Below are 19911 nucleotides of genomic sequence, written 5' to 3'. Positions count from 1 at the left end.
GTATAGTCCCAGCTACTCGGGAGGCTGAGGCAGGAGAATGGCGTGAACCCGGGAGGCGGAGCTTGCAGTGAGCTGAGATCACGCCACTGCACTCCAGCCTGGGCGACAGAGCGAGACTCCACCTCAAAAAAAAAAAAAAAAGAAAATGAGAAAGTACATTCCACAAGGTAGGAGTGGGCCCCAGCATAGGGGCTCAAGAAACTGGTTACAGAATTTTCTGGGATTTAAATACCCTCTAGAGGTTTCCATTGGTTGCTTGGTGTATGCCCTTTGTAAATGAAGAGGCTAAAGTGAAGTTACAAAGTCATGTACTTGGTGTACGCCCTGTGTAAATGAAGAGGATGAAGTAAAGTTACAAAGTCACTTACTCATTTGTCAATGAAATCATTTACGCTTCATTTACACAGATGCCCTATGTAAGTAAAGAGGATATTTCCTGTCATAGCTGAAGTGTTTCTATTTTATTTATTTATTTATTTTTGAGATGGAGTCTCTCCCTGTCGTCCAGGCTGGAGTGAAGTGGCACGTTCTCAGCTCACTGCAACCTCCGCCTGCCAGGTTCAAGTGATTCTCCTGCCTCAGCCTCCTGAGTTGCTGGCATTACAGGCACCCACCATTACACCCAGCTAATTTTTGTATTTTTAGTAGTGACAGGGTTTCACCATGTTGTCCAGGCTGGTCTTGAACTCCTGACCTCAGGTGATCTGCCCGCCTGGCCTCCCAGAGTTCTGGGATTACAGGCGTGAGCCACTGTACCCAGCCCTTACATTTGATTTAGTCCTAGGCAGTCTCTCGGTTCCCTTCTTCCGGGCTCTATTCTCCTGACTCAGCTGTGTCACAGTGCCTGTCTTTGACCTGGCAAAATAAGCTTTCTTCATTGATTGAGACCTGTCTCAGATTTTTGGGGTTCACAGGCTCCCAGGGCATTTAGGGTGCCACTGAGCACCACGACTCAGTGCGTTTCCTCCCAGCAGCAGGAGGCCACACACCTGGAGCTACACAGGGTGAGATGCGTTAGGGTCTGAAATCTCTGCATTGAAGAGTGAACCACATCTAAATGCAATGTTGTCTCCTGCGTGGGATCCTGGAAGGCAACAGGAAAAGGATGTAAGTAGGAAAAGACCCAGGGAAATCCAAAGCAAGTCTGGGGTTTAGTTAATGGCAATATACCAACGATGGTTGCTTAGTTTTGACCAATGTACCATTGTATGGAAGATGATCACTGGAGAACTTCAGAAACTATCTTAGCTGTCCTGCAAACCTACGATTATTCCAAAAGAAAAAAATTATCAAAACAAGTAAATAAGGCTGGGCGCGGTGGCTCACACCTGTAATCTCAGCAGTTTGGGGGGCTGAGGCGGGTGGATCACTTGAGGTCAGGAGTTCAAGACCAGCCTGGCCAACATGGTGAAACCCCGTCTCTACTAAAAATATAAAAATTAGCCAGGCATGGTAGTTCAGGCCTGTAATCCCAGCTACTCAGGAGGATGAGGCAGGAGAATCGCTTGAACCTGAGAGACAGAGGTTGCAGTGAGCCAAGATCGTGCCACTGCACTACAGCCTGGGCGACAGAGTGAGACTCCGTCTCATAAAAAAAAAAAAAAAAAAAAAGGAAGTGAATAAAAAGCCACAGGAAACAGCTCCCGAAGGCTGAGCCTGTGGGGAGAGGGTGAAGGACGTGTGGGCAGAGGGAGGAAGGCGTGGGTGGAGGGAGGAAGGCAGACACAGGAAAGCTGGACTGGGAACTCCACTGAGGGGCATGTGTGGTTCTCTTTGCAGGAAGCAGAGCTCAGCTCTTGCCCTCTCACATCCTTTGAAGATGACCACCTTGAAGATTAGGATGAAAAGCAAACCCTCGGCTCCTGGCCTGAGCTCTTGGCAATCATGTCTCTCACCAGGTAGGAAGCAAAAGAAGATTGTTTCTGCACTCATTTGTTTTCAGAACAGTGGAGCAAACAGTCATTTACTGGTCTCCATAGACACTGAAGAGACACCAGGTGGCGGTGACTCTGCGGGTTGCAAATGTCCCCAGCGTCAGATTCATATTACTTCCCCTTACCCCCTCTGTCCTCTGTGGATGAGGAGAGCTGGGCAGAACACCTTGGTGGGGTCTCAGGGCTCCAGCGGTGACCACTGCTGGGTCGGACCAGCAAATGGAAAGGAGCCCACGTGTGCTCTCTGTGGCCCGGGCGGTAAAGAGGAGGTGAATCCCGGGGCTGTGGGTGAGAGCAGTGGGAATACCAGGTACTATTTCTTCCCTCCATTAATCCTCGCAAAGGATTGCTATGTCTGCACCAAAGTCCCTGCTTAAAACTTTGGAACAAGAATGTAGCTTCAACGGCCAGGCGTGGTGGTTCATGCCTGTAATCCCAGTGCTTTGGGAGGCCAAGGCAGGCGGGTTACCTGAGGTCTGGAGTTTGAGACCAGCCTGGCCAACATGGAGAAACCCTGTCTCAGGCCGGGCGCGGTGGCTCACGCCTGTAATCCCAACACTTTGGGAGGCCGAGGCGGGTGGATCACCTGAGGTCGGGAGTTCGAGGCTAGCCTGACCAACATGGAGAAACCCCGTCTCTACTAAAAACACAAAAAAATCATCCGGATATGGTGGTGCATGCCTGTAATCCCAGCCACTCGGGAGGCTGAGGCAGGAGAATCACTCGAACCCAGGAGGCAGAGGTTGTGGTGAGCCAAGATCATGCCATTGCCCTCCAGCCTGGGCAACAAGAGTGAAACTCCGTCTCCAAAAAAAAAAAAAAAAAAGAAACCCTGTCTCTACTAAAAATACAAAATTAGTAGGGTGTGGTGGCGCATGCCTGTAATCCCAGCTACTTGGGAGGCTGAGGCAGGAGAATTGCTTGAACTTGGGAAGCAGAGGTTGCGGTGAGCCGAGGTCGTGGCATTGCATTCCAGCCTGGGCAACAAGAGTGAGACTCCCTCTCAAAAAAAAAAAAGGAATGTAGCGTCTTGTACATTATTGACCTGGGGGTAGGGGTGAATTCGGGATTTCAGGACATTGCTTCAGAGGGCATCCTGACTCCCTCTCGGCCAGGTGAGACCTGGTGGCAGGGCCCCAGCGGCTGCCTGGGGACCAACCACCCGGCTGAGTGCCGGAGCAGCCAGCTCTGACGTCCGTGACCAGAAAGGACGCCAGATGCTTCTGTTGACGTTGACAGAGGGCTTTGCCAGGAGGCTCAGGCCCGCCTGCGGGCTGGTCCCCATCCGTCCTCTTAGACCCCGCGAGGGTGATGCAACCTTCGCATACTGCCGTTGCGAGGCTGCCAAGGCCGCCTTCTGCGCGGGAGGACTGACCCCTGGCGGCCGACGCAGACATTGCGGGCTTGGTGCTTGGACTCAACTTCTGAGCTGTGTTGCATCAGCCAACGGGCCCTAAGGAAGCTGAATAAGGCCTCAGGCTTCCTGCCACCCTGCAGGCCGGGAAGTTGGGAGGTGTGGCGGGTGGGGTGAGGGGTCCGAGTCCCATGGCCTAGGACGTTCATTTCTCCGAGGCTCGGTCTCTCCTCTGGTGGGACCATGTCTCGAAGAGCCCCTGGCTTGGCTTCTGGAGCTGGCGGCCAGGTAGGAGCCCCCAGGAAAGCTCCATCGGCTGCTGCTGAGCCGAGCTCTCCTGAACCCGGCCTGCGCTGCCCCCAGCGCACCTGGACCACAGACCCAAGTGATGTGATATGAAGAGGGAATGAAACGCTGACAGGGAGCGCTGGCTCACGTCTGTGATCCCACCACTTTGGGAGGCCGAGGTGGGTGGGTCGCTTGAGCCCAGGAGTTTGATACCAGCCTGAGCAACATAATGAGACCCCATCTCTGTACAAAATATTACAAAATTAGCCGGGCGTAGTGGTACACGCCTGTGATCCCAGGTACTTGGGACGCTGAGGCGGGAGGATTGCTTGAGCTCAGGAGACAGAGGCTGCACTGAGCCGAGATGGCACCACCGCACTCCAGCCGGGGAGACAGAGCGAGACCCTGTTTCAAAAGAGAGAGAGAGCGAGAGTGAGAGCGAGAGGGAGAGAGAAAGAGAGAGACAGAGGAAGAAGAAAGAAAGAAAGAAAGAAAGAGAAAGAAAGAAAAGAAAGAAAAAGAAAGAGAGAGAACAGATTGCCACTTGCTACTTTAAACATACTATTACCAAGGAATGTATTGGCAGACCCGGACCATTTCTGACCCTTGACTCCTCCTGTCCAGGGCTGGGAGTGGAGAGTCAGAAATGGGGACCTGGTCAGGGCAAGGGGGCAGATGCTCGGCTCACGTCGTACCTGGTAATTTAGAAATGCAGCAAGTCTAGTCATGTAGATCTCTGACTTTCTGTCTCGTTGCTTATTCTTTTATTATTATTAAATGAATGTTAATGTGGAAACGCCGTGTGCACGTGGGCAGAGCCAACCGTTCATGGGCAGTGTGCTTGTCGCCCCCTGCCGGCCAGCTCCTGCCCTGACCTGAAATATCCGCATCTCCGTCATGGTCCCCCAGAGCCACCAGGAAGATCAAGGAGCCAGGGCCACCCTCACGTTGCCTTGGCAACAGCATCGGTGATCAGACTCTAAGGCAACTGGGACCCATGCGTGCTCCCCGGGGGAGGCTGCAGGTTCACGTCGGTGTCCGGGTATGTCCCCTAACCATACTTCCTGGAAGGCGGGAGTTGGCTTCTAGGCACCCACCCGCTGTATCCCAACCTCTGCGCAGCACTGGCATCACGGGAGGTGCTGTTTTTGGATAAATCATGACTGACATGAAAAGATGCGCCACCTCCTGGCCGGCGTGTGGTGCTGTCCATGCTCTGGATTTTGGCCACAGCAACACCCGTCCAATGGCTTCTCATGGCTGTTAGAGTTTACGTATCCCTGATAGCACACGTTTGCAGAGAAATGTCCATGACTTTTTTTGTTTGTTTGTTTTGAGACGGAGTCTCGCTCTGTCGCCCAGGCTGGAGTGCAGTGGCACAATCTCGGCTCACTGCAAGCTCCGCCTCCCAGGTTCACGCCATTCTCCTGCCTCAGCCTCCTGAGTAGCTGGGACTACAGGCACCCGCCACCACACCCGGCTAATGTTTTTGTATTTTTTAGTAGATACGTGGTTTCACCGTGTTAGCCAGGATGGTCTCGAGCTCCTGACCTCGTGATCTGCCCGCCTCAGCCTCCCAAAGTGCTGGGATTACAGGCATGAGCCACTGCACCCAGCCAAGAAACGTCCATGACTTATAAAGTCGTTAGTCAACAATTTCCCCATATCCAGGGAACATTTGAGGGACTGGGGTGCCAGGCACGTTTTCGGGGGCCCCACACAGAGTGTCTGGCAGCAGAGAGGGGAGCAGGAGGCCTCCACAACCTCTCAGTAATTCCACCTGCACCTTGCTTTTGCCTTGGGTCAGTTTCCAGCAGCTCCCTGGAAAAACCAAGTTTGTGTTTTTACTTTCAGTGTTGACCATGTTTCCAGGTCCCCGGTTACAGCAGTCCCCTCTGCTCCACCCCAGGCTACAGCAAAAAAGAAAAAGAGAGAAACATAGGCAAATATGAGATATGAATCAGAGTGAGATCCAACAGCAAATTCTTTTTTTTTTTTTTTTTTTTTTGAGACAGGGTTTTGCTCTTGTTGCCCAGGCTAGAGTGCAATGGCATGATCTTGGCTCACTGCAACCTCTGCCTCCCGGGTTTAAACAATTCTCCTGCCTCAGCCTCCCAAGTAGCTAGGATTACAGGCACCTGCCACCATGCCCGGCTAAGTTTTGTATTTTTAGTAGAGACGGGGTTTCACCATGTTGACCAGGCTGATCCGCCTGACCTTGGCCTCCCAAAGTGCTGAGATTACAGGTGTGAGCCATTGTGACTCGCTCTGACAGCAAATTCTGTTTTTTTGTTTTTTTTTTTTGAGACGGAGTCCGCTCTGTCACCCAGGCTAGAGTGCAGTGGCGCAATCTTGGCTCACTGCAACCTCCGCCTCCTGGGTTCACGCCATTCTCCTGCCTCAGCCTCCCAAGTAGCTGGGACTACAGGCGCCCGCCACCACGCCCGGCTAATTTTTTGTACTTTTGGTAGAGACGGGGTTTCACCGTGTTAGCCAGGATGGTCTCGATCTCCTGACCTTGTGATCCACCCACCTCGGCCTCTCAAAGTGCTGGGATTACAGGCGTGTGCCACCGTGCCCAGCCTCTCCCCCCACTTAAGAAGGTACTTTGTAATATTCTCCCCCTACCCTTGTGAATGTACTTTGTAATATTCTCCGAGCCCTTGAGAATGTACTTTGTACGCCTATCCCAAACCTGTAAGAATTAATGATAATCCCACCACCCTTTGCTGACTCCTTTTTCGGACTCAGCCCGCCTGCACCCAGGTGAAATCAACAGCCTTGTTGCTCACACAAAGCCTGTTTGGTGGACTCTCTTCACACGGACGTTTGTGACACAGTGGTGTGATCTTGGCTCACTGCAACCTCCGCCTCCCACGTTCAAGCAATTATCCTGTCTCAGCCTCCTGAGTAGCTGGGATTACAGGCACACGCCGCCATGCCTGGTTAATTTTTTGTATTTTAGTAGAGACGGGGTTTCACTGTGTTGCCCAGGCTGGTCTTGAACGCCTGAGCTCAGGCAATCCGCCCACCTTGGCCTCCTAAAGTGCTAGGATTACAGGCGTGAGCCACCGTGCCCAGCCTAATTGTTAGTATTTTTTAGTAAAGACGGGGTTTCGCCATGTTGGCCAGGCTGGATTTGAACTCCTGACTTCAGGTGATCTGCCTGCTTTGGCTTCCCAAAGTGTTGGGATTCCAGGTGTGAGCCACTGCGCCCAGCCTTCATTCACTGTTTATCAATCATTTATTTTATTTTATTTTATTTTTTGAGACGAAGTCTTGCTCTGTTGCCCAGGCTGGAGTGCAGTGTCGCAATCTTGGCTCACTGTAACCTCCGTCTCCCGGATTCAAGCAATTCTTCTGCTTCAACCTCCCGAGTAGCTGGGATTACAGGCATGTGCCACTACACCTGGCTAATGTTTTTGTATTTTTAGTAGAGATGGGGGTTTCACCATATTGGGCAGGCTGGTCTTGAACTCCTGACCTTGTGATCCGCCCACCTCGGCCTCCCAAAGTGCTGGGATTACAGGCGTGAGCCACCGCGCCCAGCCCACTTATTAACATATAACAAACAGTCCAACATTTTTGTCCTGGGACATAAAGGTGAATAAGACAAGGCCAGAGGGAGATTAAAATCTCCTGGAAGAGAGCCACAGCACATGAATTATCATAAAACACTAAGTTTCTAGACTATTCTCACTACCATAAAAGGAAGGGCTGTTAGTAGGAACATCCTGACTTACTTGGAAATCAGATAATAGGATTGTTATTTCTGGCATGTCTTTAAAATAGTGGACAGCAGTGAACCAATGCTCCAGCCGAGCGTCCTAGTATAAACCTGGGCATGCTTCTTACAACATAGCAACCCTCACGTTCTAGCGTAGATGTCTCTGCTGCATTTCACCTGCTCTGTGGTAATGTATCATTTACTAGTGTTGCCAAGAATAGGAGGAGGTGGTTAGCTCTGCACTCAGAATGAAGGTTTCAGGACCACATTTCCGTGAAATGTAAACATCTGGCCTTCTCCAGATGGTTCATGATGACAGTCTGTGTAGGAACAATGAGAAAAAAAAGACCTTTTTTAGAATTAGGGGGTTTCAGTGTGAACTAGTTCCATGGCTAGACAGCCAGAATTTCAGGGGTTACCACTGTGAACCCTAAGCATACATTTTTTTTCTTCTTTTATTTTTGAGACGGAGTCTCGTTCTGTCGCCCAGGCTGGAGTGCAGTGGCGTGATCTCGGCTCACTGCAAGCTCTGCCTCCTGGGTTCATGCGATTCTCCTGCCTCAGCCTCCTGAGTAGCTGGGATTACAGGCGCACACCACCACGCCCGGCTAATTTTTTGTGTATTTTTAGTAGAGAGGGGGTTTCACTATTTTAGCCAGACTGGTCTCGAACTCCTGACCTCATGATCCGCCCGCCTCAGCCTCCCAAAGTGCTGAGATTACAGGCGTGAGCCACCGCGCCTGGCTAAGCATACACTGTTGACTATGGGATTATCAGGCTGGAAAACAGCTCGTTCCTGGGTTAAGAAGCCAGATGCTCAAAACATTGACAGTATAGGATTTTAAAAATCTACTTACTTTGAGAATCATCAGCGTCTTGAAGTATTTGGCCAAGGAGTTTTCCTCTCAAAAACACATTTAGCAGCAGGTTTGCCTGCTTTCATTGCTGTATTTCCTCTGGTCTGGCATCTCTGATGACTGCATGCAGGAAAGCAAGGTTTTGGCTATGTATGGGTAGGGTCGGGGAACACGCCCACTGGGAGACAGACGCAAACCTGCAGTCTCACATGGGGAGCACACAAGGTCCATGGCTTCCTCAGAGCCAATCATTGGCTCACAGTTGTTGACATGATGTGAAAAGCTGCTTCTAGCCGGGCGCGGTGGCTCACACCTGTAATCCCAGCACTTCGGGAGGCCGAGGCGGGTGGATTATGAGGTCGGGAGTTCGAGACCAGTCTGGCCAACATAGTGAGACCCCCGTCTCTACAAAAAATACAAAAAAAATTAGCCGGGTGTGGTGGTGTGCGCCTGTAATCCCAGCTACTCGGGAGGCTGAGGCGGGAGAATTGCCTGAACCTGGGAGACGGAAGTTGCAGGGAGCCGAGACTGTGCCACCGCACTCCAGCCTGGACGACAGTGCGAGACTCTGTCTCAAAAATAAATAAATAAATAAAAATAAATAAATAATGCTGTTTTCCAGTTTGCAGTTAGCATTTCCAGCATAGCTTCTATCTTCTGTTCCATTTTCTGTGCTATTTTCTAGGTTTTGGTAGTTTCTTCTTCCCTATCTTTGCATCGGATATCTTACAGAATGTTCTTAATCTTCACGTGCTTCTTCTGAGATCAGTGATAAAGAAGACATGGATACTGCAAGAAGGAAGGAGGCCCTCTGCACGACACTAAGATGAGTGACGGTACAGCTGTGCACGACACTAAGATGAGTGACGCCACAGCACGGACCTTTGCTCAAGATCTGTCAGCAGGAAATACCCCCCAAGTGCCGAGAGTGCTGGCATGCAGCAGAGAAGGCTGTAAGTGACTGTGAGATTTCCTTCATTATACTCATCTGCATTTTCCAAATTTTGAAAATGAGTATATATTAATTACACACTAAAAAACATCATTTACACCTGTAATCCCAGCGCTTTGGGAGGCCAAGGTGGGCGGATCACTTGAGGTCAGGAGTTCGAGACCAGCCTGGCCAACATGGTAAAACCTTGTCTTTACTGAAAATACAAAAAAATAACCAGGCGTGGTGGTGGGCACCTGTAGTCCCAGCTACTCAGGAGGCTGAGGCAGGAGAATTGCTTGAACCCAGGAGGTAGAGGTTGCAGTGAGCCGAGATCACACCACTGCACTCCAGCCTGGTGACAGGGTGAGACTTCATCTCAAAACAACAATAACAACAACAATAACAAACTTCATTTACCTGGGTGTGATGGTTCATGCCTGTAATCCCAGTACTTTGGGAGGCCGAGGCAGACAGATCACTTGAGGTCAGGAATTCGAGACCAGCCTGGCCAACATAGTGAAACCCTGTCTCTACTAAAAAAACAAAAATTAGTTGAGCCTGGTGGTGCAGATCTGTAATCCCAGCTACTTGGAAGGCTGAGGCAGGAGGATTGCTTGAACCCAGGAGGCAGAGGTTGCAGTGAGCCAAGATCATGCCGCTGCACTCCAGCCGGGGCTACAGAGCAAGACTCCGTCTCAGAAAAACCTCCCAAAAACCCACCATTTAAAAACGAAGCAATGCTGCCTTTTAAGGAATATGGTAGATACAAATAACATCAGAAAGGCATCCGAAAGCTAATAAGGAATTACCAAGTCAGACCTTAACGGAAAGTAGCAACAAAAACAGGCCACTGGGCTCTGAGACAGCTTTTAGTTTCACGCATGAGCCGGTCTTGCCATACTTACCTTTGGTTTTGACAGCCCCCAAGGGCAAGAAAAACATAATCAAATCCAAGGGTGTCCAAGGTGGGATCTAAGAGAGAACTCCCCAGATTAAGCCAAGATTTCAAGAGTTCTGCCCCAAAAGGGTAAGATTGAAGCAGGTCTCACCCTACCCCCATGACCTGAGGAACCACAGAAATCAGCTCAGTACTATGGGAGACAATCTCACAGCCTGGCCAATTTTTATATTTTTAGTAGAGATGGGGTTTTGCCATGTTGGCCAGGCTGGTCTTGAACTCCTGACCTCAGGTGATCTACTCACTTCGGACTTCCAAAGTGCTGGGATTATAGGTGGGAGCCACTGTCCCTGACTGTAGGATTCCATTTTGTAAAACCCTAGAAAAATGGAAACTAATCAAGAGTTTTTTATTTTATTTATTTATTTATTTATTTATTTATTTATTTGAGCCTGAGTCTCGCTCTGTCACCCAGGCGATCTCGGTGCGATCTCAGCTCACTGCAACTTCCATGTCCCGGGTTCAAGCGATTCTCCTGCCTCAACCTCCTGAGTAGCTGGGATTACAGGTGTGTGCCACCATGCCCAGCTAATTTGTGTTTGTAGTAGAGACGGGTTTCACCATATTAGCGAGGCTGGTCTTGAACTCCTGACCTCAAATGATCTGCCCACCTTGGCCTCCCAAGGTGCTAGGATTACAGGTGTGAGCCATCACGCCCAACCACATTTCTTTTTTTTTTTTTTTTTTTGAGACAGAGTCTCACTCTATTGCCCAGGTTGGAGTGCAGTGGCACAGTCTTGGCTCACTGCAACCTCTGCCTCCCAGGTTCAAGCAATTCTCCTGCCTCAGCCTCCCGAGTAGCTGGGATGACAGGCATATGTCACCACGTCCAGCTAACTTTTGTATTTTTAGTAGAGATGGGGTTTCACCATGTTGGCCAGGCTGGTCTTGAACTCCTGATCTCAAATGATCCACCCACCTTGACCTCCCAAAGTGTTGGAATTACAGGCATGAGGAGCCACCGTGCCTTGCCACGTTTCTCTTTTTAATAAAACCCCCAACCTTCTCTTTGTTCTTTGGACATATTGAAGTTCATCCCAGCCTGTGGATATGTCTCAAAATATAATTCTATGATTCCCATACAAGGTGTTTTGTTTAGAGATCCATCTCTATATTTTTATTTGACCTTGATAGTATTTTTTTTTTTTTTTGAGATGGAGTCTCGCTCTGTTGCCCAGGCTGGGGTGCAGTGGCGCGATCTCAGCTCACTGCAAGCTCTGCCTCCCGGGTTCACGCCATTCTCCTGCCTCAGCCTCTCCAGCAGCTGGGACTACAGGCATATGCCACCATGCCTGGCTAATTTTTCTATTTTTAGTAGAGACGGGGTTTCACTGTGTTAGCCAGGATGGTCTCGATCTCCTGATCTTGTGATCTGCCTGCCTCGGCCTCCCAAAGTGCTGAGATTACAGGCGTCAGCCACTGTGCCTGGCCAGACTTTGATAGTATTAATACATATTAAATTCTACACTTTAATTTATTGTTTTAATTAGAAGAACATCACTTACTGCTTTATGCTATGACATTGGAAAATCGGCTGGGCGCGGTGGCTCATATCTGTAATCCCAGCACTTTGGGAGGCTGAGGCGGGCAGATCACGAGGTCAGGAGATCGAGACCATCCTGGCTAACACGGTGAAACCCCGTCTCTACTAAAAATACAAAAAAAATTAGCTGGGCGTGGTGGCGGGCACCTGTAGTCCCAACTACTTGGAAGGCTGAGGCAGGAGAATGGCGTGAACCCAGAAGGCGGAGCTTGCAGTGAGCCGAGATAGCGCCACTGCCCTCCAGCCTGGGAGACAGAGGGAGACTCCGTCTCAAAAAGAAAAAAAGAAAAAAATGGGAAAATCTTGATGAAGAAGACGGGACACATGTTTCCAGGTTTCCAATTTGGAACTTCAAGGCTGACAAATTCCATGCTCATTTCTCATCATCCCTTGAGGCCCCTCCTGAGTGGGTGGTCCTTCTCATAGGGCAGGGGACAACTGTAGATCCCTCTTGCTCCTCAGCAGCCACCTGCCCCACCCCAGCCACCTGTGCACACTTGAAATATATACAGTTTATTGTATATAAGCAACACATAGATAAATCCCTGATTATAGTTGGAAATCTTATTATTCCTCTCTCTGGAATGGATTCAAAGAAGTGGGAAATATTCAGTAAGGCTGGCATGGTGGCTCACGCCTGTAATCCCAGCACTTTGAGATGCCCAGTCGGGTGGATCACGTGAGGTCAGGAGTTTGAGACCAGCTTGGCCTACATGGTGAAACCTTGTCTCTATAAAACATACAAAAATTAGCTGGGTGTGGTGGCAGATGCCTGTAATCCCAGCTACCTGGGAGGCTGAGGTAAGAACTTGGGAGCCGGAGGTTGCAGTGAGCTGAGATTGTGCCACTGCACTCCAGCCTGCGTGACAGAGTGAGACTCTGTCTCAAAAAAAAAAAAAAAAAGCCTTTGTGTTTTGCTTTTTTACTTTCCTAAGCTTTATTTTATTTATTTTTAATTTTTATTTTTTTGAGATGGAGTCTCACTCTGTCGCCCAGGCTGGAGTGCAATGGTGCGATCTTGGCTCACTGCAAGCTCCGCCTCCCAGGTTCACGCCATTCTCCTGCCTCAGCTTCCCGAGTAGCTGGAACTACAGGCGCCCGCCACCACGCCCGGCTAATTTTTTGTATTTTTAGTAGAGACGGGGTTTCACCATGTTAGCCAGGATGGTCTTGATCTCCTGACCTCGTGATCCACCCGCCTCAGCCTCCCTAAGTGCTGGGATGACAGGCGTGAGCCACCGCACCCGGCCTCTTTCCTAGGCTTTATTATTGTTTCACTTGATTTTCCCAAGAATCCTGTGTAATAGGTGAACTAGTTCATTTTTCCCACTTTCCTGCTGGGAAACGTGCAAAGAGCCACGTAATCCATACCGCACTTGGCAGAACCTTCCAATCACATTGATTACTTGTGGTGAGGATAATTAGAAGTTAGCATATTTTCCTAAAATTTAATCTATTATTAATAGATTTTTTTTCTCTTCTGCACTTCAACTTGAAGGCAGCAGAGGGCGCCTGATCACACAAAAGATACACTCTAAAAGTCAGCGATAGATTAAAGATAATCCATTAAAGTTTCAACAACGTGAATTTTACTAAAATAGAGACTTGTACTTAATCTTTTGACTATTTTAGGATCTGATCTCATTTTAGATGTTCTATTCCGTCTTTGTCAGTATGAGAATTTCAATCTCACGTAAATCACCATGACAGCTATAATCCAAGAGCCTTCTAATTTAGCTTCAAGCTTCTTTCAGATAATAAAAGTATTAAACCCCGCATCCACCAGATCCTCCTAAATCTTCAATAGGTCATACGCTCTCCCTGTCTCCGGCCTGAAGTGGGCACCACTGTAATGTACTGCAGCCAGATGTGCTGTGAATGAAGAGCCTTTTTGCTTCAAGTGCGTTGCCTCAGGTTTACCCAGGATTTTTAGAAAAATATTAAAGGATTAGGTATGTTCTTAAAGTCATACTACACTAGAGGGGACAGAACTATTTCCCGAGAGCAATAGTGAGGATTTAGCCTTTTGTAGTTCGTCATGGAAGATAAACATGCCTGGATGCCCAGGCTGGGTTTCTGTGAAATTCTCCAGCTCCTTTCTGCTCAGCTCCTAACCGGTTATTTTTTTCTACCACCACACAGGTTTCCTACAAGCAGTGCTGGAGACCATGGTGGCCTTCAACCAGTGCTATCTTTTCTTCTCATTATTTCCCCAAATTTCATTTTTCTTCTTACAGAACTAGGTTTATGGATAAGGCTTGGAGTGGGTTGGAAAATCATTCCTCCTCGGCTGCTCAGTGACTAGTCATTGATTGGATCTAAGGTAACTTTTCTTGTTTTTGAGACAGAGTTTCGCTTTTGCTGCCCAGGCTGGAGTGCAATGGCGTGATCTCGGCTCACCGCAAACTTTGCCTCCCGGTTCAAGCAATTCTCCTACATCAGCCTCCTGAGTAGCTGGGATTAAAGGTGCACACCACCACACCTGGCTAATTTTTTTTGTATTTTTGTAGAGACGAGGTTTCACCATGTTGGCCATGCTGGTCTTGAACTCCTGACCTCGTGATCTGCCCACCTTGGCCTCTCAAAGTGCTGGGATTACAGATGTGAGCCACTGAGCCTGGCCGAGTTAACTTCTTTTTTTTTTTTTTTTTTGAGACGGAGTCTAGTTCTGTTGCCCCGGCTGCAGTGCAGTGGTTCAATCTTGGCTCACTGCAACCTCTGTCTCCCAGGCTCAAGCCATTCTCCTGACTCAGACTCCCGAGTAGCTGGGATTACAGGTGCGCGCCACCACGCCTGTCTAAGTTTGTATTTTTAGTGGAGACAGGGTTTCACCATGTTGGTCAGACTGGTCTCAAACTCCTGACCTCAGGTGATCTGCCTGCCTCGGCCTCTCAAAGTGCTAGGATTACAGGCGTAAGCCATCACACCTGGCTGGATCTAAGATAACATCTTTTTTTTTTTTTTTTTTTTTTTTGAGATGGAGTCTTGCTTTGTCGCCCAGGCTGGAGTGCAGTGGTGCAATCTCGGCTCACTGCAACCTCTGCTGCCTAGGTTCAAGTGATTCTTTTGCCTCAGCCTCCTGAATATCTGGGACTACAGGTGGGTGCCACCATACCTGGCTAATTTTTTTTTTGTATTTTTAGTGGAGACAGGGTTTCACCATATTGGCCAGGCTGGTCTTGAAATCTTGACCTCGTGATCAGCCCGCTTCAGTCTCCCAAAGTGCTGGGATTACAGGCATGAACCACCACGCCTGGCCTAAGAGAACTTTTAAAGGCTGACTCACACACAAAGTAATAAACTAGATTATTTCCTGATTTATGCTTTCCCTTTGCCAAATTTTGGCTTGTCCTTGTCCTTAATTTGCCTTATTCCTTGATTACCCGTCCAAAGATGACAACTTCTAAGTAGTGATAAGCATTTTTACTCTGCTCTTTCAAATCATAACATTCCATGCATTGCAGATGATTTTGCCATTTCTTACGTAATTTGAGGCAAATCCTAGAGTACAGTTTCCTAGCAGGCATTTGGATCTTACTCATCTTTATTTCTCAGGCTCCACAAATTGAGTACCCTTTCAGGGTGCTATCATTAGCTCTAGCCTACCAATGAAGAAACAAAAGTCCTCCATGTTAGGACATTTGAGGACATGCCCTTAGTACCTAACAGTGTCTGGCACATTTTAAATGGGAAGGTGGAAGGGGCAGCCTTTTTTTTTTTTTTTTTTAAGATGGAATTTCGCTGTTTTGCCCAAGTTGGAGTGAAGTGGCTTGATCTCAGCTCACTGCAACCTCTGCCCCTTGGGTTCAAGCGATTCTCCTGCCTCAGCCTCCCAAGTAGCTGGGATTACAGGTGCCCAAAACCACGCCTGGCTAATTTTTGTAGTTTTAGTAGAGACGGGGGTTTCACCATGTTGGCTAGGCTGGTCTCGAACTCCTGACCTCGTGATCCACTCACCTCGGCCTCCCAAAGTGCTAGGATTACAGGAGTGAGCCACCGCGCCCGGCAGGGACTGTCTTACTTAGGGTCTGCAAATCCTTATAACTATGTGAAATTTTTTTTCTGGGAAAAAAGCACTCATTTGATTGGTCTGAGGAGAAAAAATGGGGCTAGCCCAAGAGTCGCCCACTTACTTCTACACAGGGCGAAGCAATGTGCCTTAACAGGGGGCACGTGCACCCGGGAAAACTCAAGAGAAAATTAGCCGGGCGTGGTGGGCTCCTGGGGTCCCAGCTACTCCACAGGCGGAGGTTGCAGCGAGCCGAGATCGCGCTACTGCACTCCAGCCTGGGCGACAGAGCAAGACCCTGCCTCAAAAAATAAAAATAAAAAATAAAACTCAGAGGGCACGTCTCCTAGGACACGGGGACAGGCTAGGTGGGGGCACAGGGCGTGAGAATTGGCGAGCATGGCCGGGGTATGTCAGGCCGGGGCTGCCATCTTTTTTGTTTTTTGAAACAGGATCTCGCTCTGTCGCCCAGGTTGGGGTGCAGGGGCGCATTGCTGCCTGGAACTCCTTGACTCAAGCGATCTTCCCGCCTCACCCTCCCGAGGAGCTAGGACCACTGGGCGCGAGACACCACGCCCGGTTATTTTTTTTTTTTCTTCTGTAGTGACTGGGGGTGGGGGGTGGTGTCTCGCTTTGTTGCCCAGGCTGATCTCGAACTCCTGGACTCAAGCGATCCGCCCGCCAAGGCCTCCCAAAGCGCCAGGGTTACAGGCATGAACCACCGCGCCCAGCCCGGGGCCGGTCATCTTCTCCGGGGCCTTATGCAGAGTCCGAAGACGGAGCTCCAAGACTGAACCTCGTAAAGGGCCCAGCCGCACCTCTAGCCGGAAGCGGCTCGAACTCGGGGCCGGAAGTGACTCCATTTCTGTGCGCCGAGCTCCGCCCCACGAGCACCTGTTTCCGAGCGGAGAGCGCGGGTCGTTTCCTCTCCTGGTGTCCCGTCGCGGCTTGGGACCCGGCAAGATGGGCAAGAAGGGCAAGAAGGAGAAGAAGGGCCGCGGCGCGGAGAAGACGGCCGCCAAGATGGAGAAGAAGGTGTCTAAGCGCTCGCGGAAGGAGGAGGTGAGCGGGTCAGACCGGGCGTAGCGGCCCGACGTCGCGGCCGTGCAGCCTCGGCCGACTCCCTGCGCCCCCTGGGGTTACGGGTCGCCGTGGAAGCCGCGCCGGCCCTGCGGGAGAGCTGGAGGCCGTAGGAACTGCCCCGGCGCCGCGTCCGGGCAGCCCAGACGGGGCCCGCCCCCTCCTGAGTCTCCACGTGTGTCTGTCCGCTTCTCGGAGCTGCCCCCTTTAACGTGCTTGCTTTTCTTAGTATGGTGTCACGGGCGTTTTTCTGCGTTTCCTTCCCCCTCCTCCCTTCTCCTTCCACCCTCCCTCTGAAGGGAGGCTGGGTGGTGAGAAGAGGGAGGGGTTTGGCATAGGAAGACCTGAGGTTGAGCCGGGGGCTGCCTCTGCAAGATGTGTGGTCTGGGAGTAAGACTCTTCACTTTTCTGAACCTTACTTTTCTTTCAAAAGAGGGCAAATAATCATCACAGCAGCCCTGAGGAGTGAGCAGCAGATGGTTAAGTGAAGAAGGCACTGGAGCCACGGGGTATCCCGTAGCAGCTGATGGCGGCCATCACGGTTGTCTTCTTCCCTCTGGTCCTCAGCCCGGGGTCTGCAGGAGGATCCGTCCTGACCTTGGGGTTGAGTGTTCTGCGGCTGCTGCTCATGGATTCCCTAACCGGGGGCAGTTTTATGGCCTGCCGTGCACCAGGCACAGCTCCCTGGGCTTTACTCCTCACGACCAGGTCAGTTCCGTAGCACTGGTATTCCCATTTGACAGGAAGTCAGACCAACAGGTGAACCATGAAGTGGTATGGAACTGGGATGTGACCAGATGTCCTGAATCAGGAGCTCTTGACCACATTCCTTTGTCCCTTTTCTTCCTAAGTCATTGATCTCTCCATGTCCTCATCTCTTACATAATGGAGTTGGACTTTTCCCTCACACTCCTCTTAGGCTCTTTCTTTTTTGTTTTTTTTTTTTTTTTGACAGAGTCTTGCTCTGTCGCCTAGGCTGGACTGCAGTGGCATGACCTGCTGGCTAAGGTTGTGGCACAGGAAGTCAGTTCATCTGTGTGGTATCTTCAGAATGGTGCTTGGCAGAAAGTAAGCAGTCAGTAACCAGCTGTTAGCTGCTTTCTGCTTTTTTTTTTTTTTTTTTGAGAAGGAGTTTCACTCTTGTTGCCCAGGCTGGAGTGCAATGGTGTGATCTCAGCTCACTGCACCTCCGCCTCCCAGGTTCAAGCGATTCTCCTGCCTCAGCCTCCCAAGTAGCTGAGATTACAGGCATGCACCACCACACCCGGCTAATTTTGTATTTTTAATAGAGACCAGGTTTCACCGTTTTGGTCAGGCTAGTCTGGAACTCCTGACCTCAGGTGATGCGCTTGCCTCGGCCTCCCAAAGTGCTGGGATTACAAGCCGTAAGCCACCTTGCCCCGCCAGTTACCTGTCATTTTTACTCATCTCCATGTGTCCCTCCAGTACCCAATACTAAGGTGATTGTAACGGTAGCTTCCCTTAAGAGAGAGAGCCTGTCAGGCCTGGGGTTTGTATGTTATCTTAATGAACCCTCAAAACAAACTTTTAAAATAAGTGGGCATCTGATTAGGCTAGACCCACAGAGGATCATCTCTTTCTTAAATTCAGCTGTGTCTGTAATGCAACCTAATCACAAGAGTGGTATCCCATTCTTTCACAGTCCTGGCAATTATTGGGGGAAGGGTTGGGGACAGTTTGGAATTCTGCTCCCATAGAACTCATGTATCAGGTCACCTGGTTCGCACCTTCACTTGGTCCTGGCGTCTGCCTGTCTTTCCAGCTGTCTCCCTGGGCTCACTCCAGCCACGATGTCTTTTAGTGTCTCAAACATGCCAAGTTGTGTCTGTGGTCTTACCTATACCCCAACCATACTCCGTCTGACTCGTCTTTTCAGCATTCAGCTTATTGTCACTTTGGAGAGGCTGTCACTGGCTAGGCCACTGGCGTCGCCCAGACCCTACCACCTTGCTCTCCTTCAGTCACCCAATGATGATGAGGTTCAGCCAAGGTTAAAGACCACTCTCTTTAAGTAGCAGCAGCAAAGCTTTCCCGGTACATAGACGTTAGTATTTGAACTGTTTAACCTCACTGAGCAAAAAAAGCAAGTTGAAAGAATATACAGTATGATACCATTTAATGACATTTTATTTTTTTATTTTTATTTTTTTTGAGATGGAGTCCTGCTCTGTCACCCAGAGCAAGTGTCGCAGTGGCATGATCTCAGCTCACTGCAACCTCTGCCTCCCAGGCTCAAGCAGTTCTCCTGCCTCAGCCTCCCGAGTAGTTTGGGACTACAGGTGTGCGCCACTGTGCCCGGCTAATTTTTATGTTTTTTAGTAGAGACGGGGTTTCACCGTGTTGGTCAGGCTGGTCTCGAACTCCTGACCTCAAATTATCCACCTGCCTCGGCCTCCCAAAGTTGGGGGATTACAGGCGTGAGCCCCTGTGCCCAGTTCATTTAATGACATTTAAAAATGTAAAACAATACTATATGTTGCTTAGGGATACACATGTGTAATAAAAGATTGAAGAAAAGCGTGAGACTAATAAGCATCGAGTTCCAGATAGTGGTTACTTGAGGGAATGTGTGGGTGGGTACATGTGGGTGACACTTTATTCCTTACCCTGGGAACGGTACACAGGAGTGTCTTGGATAAAGTTCTGTTAACTTGTGTGCTTTAAATATTGCATCGTTTAGAATACTAAGCAGTGTACCCTGCTGACGTTCACCCTGAGATGAGAGGTGGACTGAAGGAAGCACGAGGTGGGGCGTGGCAGGCTGAGGGAACCTGGCGTTTTCGTTAAAGGAACGGAGAGGACGCCGGTGTATCTTGGAGAGTGAGGCCAGGTGGGAGGTGAGGTTGGAGAGGTGGGTGTGGGGGAGGGAAGATGGTCTGCAGGTGTGTGTAGTTGCAAGAAGGACACTGAAGGCTAGAAGGAACTTGAAATGCCAGGCTCGGGTGTGGATGGGGGTGTCTCGTAAATGTTGGGAAATGGGCACTGGGACTGAGGCGGGAACACTGGGTTCCAGTGCTGCCCTCTGTGTGTCACATCAGTACCTGGAGTCACTCTCGATGGTAGTAAAAGTTGAGACCTTCTTACATGAATATATTGCAGCTGGTATTTGCTGAGCCCTTGCTGTGCAGGCAGTGTTTTAACTAGACACAAGTCTTGCTCTGGTGGAGCTCATATTTTATTATTTTGTTGGGGTGGAGGAAACAAAT

The 19911-nt window shown here is 49.8% G+C and overlaps 1 protein-coding gene across 23 annotated transcripts in view; it reads left to right on the top strand.

The window, feature by feature from the left end:
* The first annotated feature begins 1681 nt into the window (after positions 1-1681).
* KLHDC4 (kelch domain containing 4) overlaps positions 1682-19911 on the top strand; it is a 76806-nt gene continuing 58576 nt past the window's right edge. For 3 of the 23 annotated variants that reach the window (XR_010152681.1, XM_009431398.5, XM_063797930.1), the window contains exons 1-4: positions 3185-3755; positions 8846-9113; positions 13833-13918; positions 16057-16666. Coding sequence is in view for 11 of the 23 variants with exons in the window: in XM_009431398.5 (XP_009429673.3) it covers positions 16568-16666 (99 nt within the window). In the remaining 12 variants the exon portion in view is untranslated. Of the gene's footprint in view, positions 1899-3184; positions 3756-4485; positions 4619-8845; positions 9114-13832; positions 13919-14572; positions 14695-16056; positions 16667-17117; positions 17393-19911 lie in introns of those variants that run through there. The other 20 variants (XM_063797941.1, XM_063797940.1, XM_063797939.1 and 17 more) reach the window with 17 other exon arrangements.

Source organism: Pan troglodytes, chromosome 18 (assembly GCF_028858775.2).
Source record: "Pan troglodytes isolate AG18354 chromosome 18, NHGRI_mPanTro3-v2.0_pri, whole genome shotgun sequence".
Lineage (NCBI taxonomy): Eukaryota > Metazoa > Chordata > Mammalia > Primates > Hominidae > Pan > Pan troglodytes.
The sequence above is the reverse complement of the archived record's forward strand: the minus strand, read 5'-3'. Positions and strand labels throughout refer to the sequence as shown.